At 35.0% G+C, this 7,723-nt stretch overlaps 1 protein-coding gene across 1 annotated transcript; it reads right to left on the reverse strand.

The window, feature by feature from the left end:
* Positions 1–6,498: 6,498 nt before the first annotated feature.
* Positions 6,499–7,476, reverse strand: MC5R (melanocortin 5 receptor). Its single transcript, XM_015818931.1, has one exon. The coding sequence runs from the start codon at positions 7,474–7,476 to the stop codon at positions 6,499–6,501; it is 978 nt and encodes a 325-aa protein (XP_015674417.1).
* Between the last annotated feature and the right edge of the window lie 247 nt (positions 7,477–7,723).

A 7,723-nucleotide genomic window follows, 5' to 3' on the forward strand; every position in this document is an offset into this window, starting at 1 on the left:
GCATACTTGCCTAAATTGGTATCATAACTTCCTGCCATTGAAGAAAAAAACCCTAAAACAATATGTATACCTCTCTTTTTAAAATAAAATAAGAAAAAAGATAGAAAATCACATCTCCACCATTTATAAGATATGGCTCCAGCTCCTTACAAACTGCTTCCTTGGGGAAGGAAAATATGCCCAGTCCAGCTGTCACCCTTTCTTCTAAAATTTAAAACCCGATTTTAGTCCCAGCTAAGGCTTAAAGCCATGTGGTCACCTTGAGCTACTCATTGTTTTTCAGCCCTGGGAAGAAGGCTGTATACCACTTCCAAAATGCTGTCTAGAAAGATGCATGACTTGTTCACATAATTATCTCTACATTTAAAGGCTAAAAAAGCAGAACTGTAGCTTTTTCAGCTGATGATCTTGCTTCTAAGTAATCATGCAGGGAGAAGCGTATATAGCTGATGTTCAAAACAAGAGTATGTAAGTGATGTTCTCTTTGTTTGTTTGTTTAGTTTTTCTATATCCACTTTATTTATATTTCATGTTTCTAAATCACCCATCTCCATCAAGGAGAGGCTCTGAGCGGTCATAAAGTGGTCCTCAATCCTTTTCCCAGAATTGAGTTTTAAAAGTTACCTCCTCTCTTGATGTAAATATAATAAAAGCATTCATTGTATCACTCGTTTTGTTGGGTCTGTGTCAACATAGTGTAGTGTTTGAGAAGTGGGAATTTGCACAGATGCAGGGAGAAAGAAGCAAAAAGGAAATGTGTTGAAATAATCACATCCTTATTTCTGATTCTGAGTATTAACCAGAAATATCAAGTGGTCTCTTTATCTTTAGTTTATTTCCAATACTCAAAATCTGTTTGTGTTTAGATTTTTTATTTTTCCTTAGAATCTTGAATTTCCTGCAAAAATATAAAAGTCCCTGATCAAAATCTAAATTTCAATGAATACATAAGTAAATAAAAGCTGATATAACTATTGCATGATAAAAAGCTACACATGACATTTTTCTGCAAATGTGAATGCATCCTTTATGTATGGGTATCTGTTTATTAATTCAAAATAAGAAAAGGGTGAATATGATAGGTGTAGATGTTTGAACATGCTTCCAGTTGGTGTAGTAATATTTTGGCATATGTAAAGTTTTAATAAGACCCAAAATGGTAATTAACTTGTTAGGCCTATAATTAGTCAGATGAAGATAATTTCACAGGTGAACAACTTCTCTGACCCTTCTAATCTCTCAGGTTGTGATTATTATTCTGCCTGCTTTCAACCACTATGGACTCCTCTACGCAGCTGTCAACTTCATTTGAAAATGAAGTTAATTAACTTTCACACACAAAGGGAAGGCTATAAAAAAATCTCTAATTGCTCCCAGTTAGTCATTTAAGTTTGATAAGCATTCTTAAAAACTGAACTTGCTCTGAATGGTTTAAGTCAAAGCAAGATCTGGACCACTAAGAAAAATATCTACTAGAGCTCATGAAAACCTGGTTAGCTCAGAATCAATAGTTTTCTTCCAACACCCCCTACTGAAAAAATTAGCTGAGATTAGGATAGCTGGTCACAGACCTAAAGGGCAGCACTGCACATCCAACAATAAACTACACAAGAGAGTTTCAGGAACAAACTTTCAAACAACCTCATCACAAATCATCATTTAAATCCCCCAAATATCACTTTGATAAGCAAGAAAAGTTTTGGAATAAAGTATTTTAGACTTATGAAGCAAAAATCGAATTCTCTGATTCCCAACTACAGAAGATAACATTTGGAGACCAAAACAAAGTAACATTCAAATAGAATATTTTAAAACTTTGGTGGGGGCTCTATTATGCTTGGTGGTTATGCTGCAGTCAATAACATAAAAAGCATTGTGTACGGGTGTAAAAAATACATGGATTCAACTAAATACCAACATATCCTCAAAGCTAATCTTGTAGTCAGAGAAATTGAAGATGGAAAGAGGCTAAATAGTTCAGCAATACACAGTCTAAAACCTACTTCCAAAACAGCCCTGAAATACTTACAGGAAGAAAAGGAGAGGTTTGGAAATGGCCTTTGTAGAGCCCAGTTGCAAATCACACAGAAAATTTGTGAGGAAATCTTAAACAGTGGAGCTTTTAGGCCTCGACTTACAACAGTTCATTTAGAGACCGTTCAACATTATGATGTCATTGAAAAAAGTGATTTATGACAATTTTTCACACCTACGCCCATTGCAGCATCCCCATGGTCAGGGGTAGACAACCTTGGCTCTTTTATGCTATGCTGGCTCAGGAATTCTGGGAGTTGAAGTCCACGAGTCATAAAAGAACCAAGGTTGCCTATCCCTGACCATGGTCATGTGATCAACATTTGGATGCTGGCAACTGGTTCATATTTATGAAGATTGCCGTGTACCAGGTCATGTGATCCCCTTTTGTGACCTTCTGACAAGCAAAGTGAAACAGATTCACTTAACCTTATTACTAACTTAGCAACTGCAATAATTCACTTAACAACTGGGGCAGGAAAGGTCATCAAATGGGGAAAAATTCACTTAATTGTGTTCATCAGGCAAGGATTACTTGTACTACAGATGCCCCTTGCTTACTGATCACTCATTCAGCAGCCATTTGAACTTGCAATGGTGCAGAATGTGTGGTACTTATGACCAGTCCTTGAGATTTCGGCTTATTGCAGTACCCCTGCAGTCGCATGGGCATTTGGCAATTGGCTCACACTTACAATGGTTAAAGGATCTCATGATCACCATTTGCAACCCCTTCCCACAAGCAAAGTCAATGGGGAAAACAGCAGCAGGTTGTAAATGGCAACCATATGACATTCTCACTTAACAACCCACAGTGATTCACTTAACAGCAACTGAAAGTGCTGAAAGTGCCATTGCTAACTGGTGCTGTCACATGACATTGTTTTTACAATCACATCACGTAGCAATGGTAATTCTGGTCCCAATTGCAATCGTTAACTGAAGAACTACCCATAAGTAAAAAAAAAAAAAGTATCCCAGATTCGGCTTTCTATATCTGCATTTTTATTGTGAATTTGTTAAGAAGTCAAGTGCACATAAACAATAAATCTGCATTCATATCTGCAAGAAAATTATGCATTTAAGATTTAGGTAGGGAGGCAAAGTGTTCTGTTCATTTAGGGATTCAATGAAGCATACAGTTTGATCAGGAATAGCTACATTTGCATATGTTTAAGTTTTATTGTTATTGTTAGCTAATCTTTGATCAATTTAGACTTTCTGGCTTCTGATTTGTTGTGTGATTTTTGATAGATTCTTTCTTTGCATTCAAGAATAAAACCCAAAATCAATGTATCCATTTAGCGCATGTATTTAAATTGAACCAAAGAAGTTTGAAATTTTACTCCTCGCAGACATTTTACCAAAATTTGAAACTGAAATTTTAAAAACTTGTTTACCAGTGACTTTAGGAGGCACCATTATTTATAATGCAAATCGTAAGTAATTCCACTCCAACAATTTTAATTATTAGCTCAAATGTCTGCATGTTTATTTCAAGTAAAATTCCAGAAAAATTAACCAACATATATTCAGCAAATTTACACAGCTTCACATTTCCTATTTACAACATAGTCTATACCACATGGAAATCAAATAGCCTTTGAGTATGCATGGTTTCCTTTTACAACAACTCAAACACTGCCTTCTGCTTGAGACAATATTATTATAAATTCTTCAATCTTCATCCTATAATGACATTTACTACAACACAACGTATTTATTTGTATAGCAGTATGTAATTTCCTTTTCAGCGTAGGGCTTGTGATAATGCAGTCATTGCAATAAGAGTTACATTTCAACAAAAGAAGATTATTCAAAATCCTTCATTAAGTTAGTAATTTTGATATGGTAATCTGTTTAAGAGCAAATTGAATCTGAAGAATCATTTATAGAAGCTTTTCCTAACCAGATAAGTTGGAACTCCTATTCCCCAAATGTCCAGCCATGCTAAACATTAAATTGTAGGATCATTCTGTTTTTATTTCATTTGTAACCTTAGGGTATCATCAGAAAAAAAATAATAGTATTACATATGACCATAGAGGCTGAAAATATGAATAGACTGTAATTCATCTGCTTCCATGGCATTTCATATCACAGTACATAAAAAGAATCTGAGTGAATCTATCCTATATATATAAGATTTTGAACTCTCTTAAAAAGACATTGGATTTCTTTGCTCTGAGTAGTCTTTTTGGTAATATTTCTGTCATGTGGTTTTCAACCAAAAGTTTCATTGAAAGGAGATTTGAATAAAACAGTTTCCAATAAGAACTTCAGTAGAGCTGCAAAACTTTCTTCTAAACTTACCTTACCCTACTTCATTAAAACTAAAAGAATATTTCAAATACAAATTATGAAATAGGTAATTGTTACTTTAAAATCTATAATCAGAAAAATATTTTGCTGATATAATAGATTTCATAAAAGATTTGATGTATTTTCAGCAGAAAGTGGAGAGTCATACACTTAGATAACCCTCTAACGCAGGGGTGTCAAACTGCCGCCCGCAGGCTGGTTTCATCATACCGAAGCCGCACCCACCCCTTTGCGGCAATACAAAAAGTCGTGATACGTCGTGACACGTCATGTGACATGGCGAGTTTGACACCCGTGCTCTAACGTATATTGCCCTCTGCTCAGAATAGGAACCAGAATTGAAGTAGACCAATATATTATTGTCCAGCTGCTGTTTGAACATGTCCAGTGAAGGGATCCATTTATTGTCATATTATCCCATACTTAATTAGCTTGCTAATTAGTGTCGTGGAATACTATAACCAACATATGTCATATCTACACATTCCCACAACCTACTAAGCAATTCTTAAATAAGACTTATTTGCCATGCTAACATCTGACAATTATTACATTGTTTTTAAGGAAAAACATTTGGCACTTATTCATTATAAGTATTAATTCTACAAGTTGTTGATCCACATTTTTTTTGAAATGATTTTCAAGGCTGTGACCTTGCTGTACATTTCTTAGAAGAAAACATTATTTATTATTTCTGAACATTGACCTTAGAAAAACTGCAAATCTAACAACATACTAGTCAATTAAGCTGATTGTGAAATGCATGCTTATTGATAGAAAAATGGATTTTAAAATAGTCTTCCTTGAGCGATTAAAAATTTGGGATATTAATCCAGCCAACATTAAATCCAATCAATTTTTACAGATATCACTATGTATTTAATTTTATTACTGAAATCAGTAGAACTATTAAAATGTTTCTCTTTAATCATAACTTATTTTAGCACAATTATAAATTGTTGCTTTTAAAAATAGTATTAAAGATAGGGATTTATTAGTAATGAACAGCTGCATCTAAATAATCAATGGACTTTGCTGAATTCTGTCCTATGCTGTCTCTCCCAGACATATGACATAGCACTTAGCAATAGCACAGGCTTATATACCACTTCATAAAACTTTACGGCCCTCTCTAAGGGGTTTACAGAGTCAGCATTTGGCCCCCAACGATCTGGGTCGTCATTTTACTAACCTCGGAAAGATGGAAGGCTGCGTCAACCTTGAGCCGGTCAGGATCGAACTCCTGGCAGTGAGCTGAATTACCTGCAATACTGCATTCTAACCACTGCATCATCACGGCTCATGCAGGAGAAACAGCAATACAGTAGCAATGGCTGTAAATACATACAATCAAGCCACAGACCACTAACCATCCATAACATTCATTCTCATTTAATCCTCAGTATTCAAATTAAGACACACCTATCCTATAAATATTTGAGGGCAAGTTATTCTTAGTTATTTTTTCAAAGAAAAAAAAAAGGACACGATAGAAGAGATATCGGTAAATATCAAATAATTCATGTGAGCCATAATCATAGAGTTGGATGTCTTTATACAATTTTAAACAAATAAATATGAAAATATTGTACTCATATTGAGTAATCTATTGCGTTTTTCTTATACTTTGGCTTCTTTTCCCATGAAGAACTGAGTTCTTTATAAATTAATTACAAATTGCATTCATGCATACTGTAGAATTCATCAAAAACACTTTTTAGGGAACAATATGATTTTTAAGCATTGGTTGTTTAAAAGACTTATCTGGATTTATGGGCAGTACAAAGACAATTTACTATATATGCCCACTATTATAAAGCCAAACTGTTTGTATCTCTATAAATAATTAACACATATCATATTCGTGCTTGCTCAAGGAACATAAAATCATCCAAAAATGGCAATACAAACAGAAAAATGCTTTTTTCCCACATAGACTGTCAACAAGGATCACAAGTTAAAAGTGTAGCAGTTCATAATGAACAAGAAGATAAAACCAATAATTTAGTTTGTAAACTAACGAACAATCCTATGCATGTTTACTCACAAATAAGCACCACCAAATGAGCTTTCAGGTAACTGCATTTAGGCTAAGCATTTTTTTCTTAAAAGTTCTTATAGTATGGGATCCAGATCTATTTTCTAATACTTGTTGGGTAGTCCACAGATCAGGTTTATGCTATAACAGCATATGATCTCCTTAAAAGTCTTCCACATTTCCTGGCTCCGAAAGGCATAGATCAAGGGATCAATAACTGAATTGCACATTATAAGAATGAGGTACATGTTGAAATGAGACATGAAGCAAACACAGTAGAGGTTCTGAGGGCAGGAGATCATCAGGATGAGGTGGAGGAAAAAGGGAGCCCAGCATACAATGAAGATGCCCAGTAGGATTGTCAAAGTGATAGCTCCTTTCATGCTAGTCCTTTGATGGACAGAATTATATCCTGGCAAAGCTGCTATCCTCTTAACATGAGTACGAGCCAAAAGAAACATGTGTATGTAGAGAGAAACCATGAGAAACAACATGATGAAAAACATTGTGATGAGACACATGATTACATACTTTGATTCATAATAAAGGATGAAGATGATTCCACAGCCAGTGCAGAAAGTCCATATGCATGCAATGATGAGTCCTGATCTTCTCACAGTCATGATATTATGATAACGGAGGGCGTAAAAGATGGTGATGTACCTATCAACAGCGATAGCTAGCAAACTGCACATGGAAGCCACCACAGATATGCAGATCATTGAATCAAAAACATTATCTATGTGACGTACAAAAACATCTTCAATAATAAGATGCCTATTATTTAACAAATATATAGTTATAGTTTCCCAGGCGTTTGACACACTGACCAACATGTCAGCAACTGCTAAGCTACATACAAAGAAATACATAGGAGAGTGCAAGTTCTTGTTCTTAAATATGGCACAGATGACAAGGATGTTTTCAAGAAGGCTAACAATGCCAAGCATGAGAAACACTTCAGTTGCTATAACCACCTGGTCACATGTTGATGGATTGGTCCTGGTTGTGGGGATGGTCACATTGCTCCCAAGAGCAGTGAAGTTAGAGTCTAAAATGTTGGGACGGTTAGACAAATTCATCTCTGCTAACAATTATATCCTTTTTAAGATGGTCTTTTCAGTCTGAGAGGCTTGTCAGAACATAATCTTGGAAAGGCAATTTCCATAAACGTGGAAGTTCCTGCAAAGAGAAGGACCAAAAGTAATCTGATACCAAGAAAGGAAGTGGAATCTCAAGACATTGTTTCTGAGCTGATATAAAGCTAGGAAGAAAGGAATAAATACAGAATACAAGAATCCAAAGGCAATAATGAAGGTTAATGTATCT

Source organism: Protobothrops mucrosquamatus, unplaced genomic scaffold (genome assembly GCF_001527695.2).
Source record: "Protobothrops mucrosquamatus isolate PMUCROS unplaced genomic scaffold, P.Mucros_1.0 scaffold823, whole genome shotgun sequence".
NCBI classification, from domain to species: Eukaryota; Metazoa; Chordata; class Lepidosauria; order Squamata; family Viperidae; genus Protobothrops; species Protobothrops mucrosquamatus.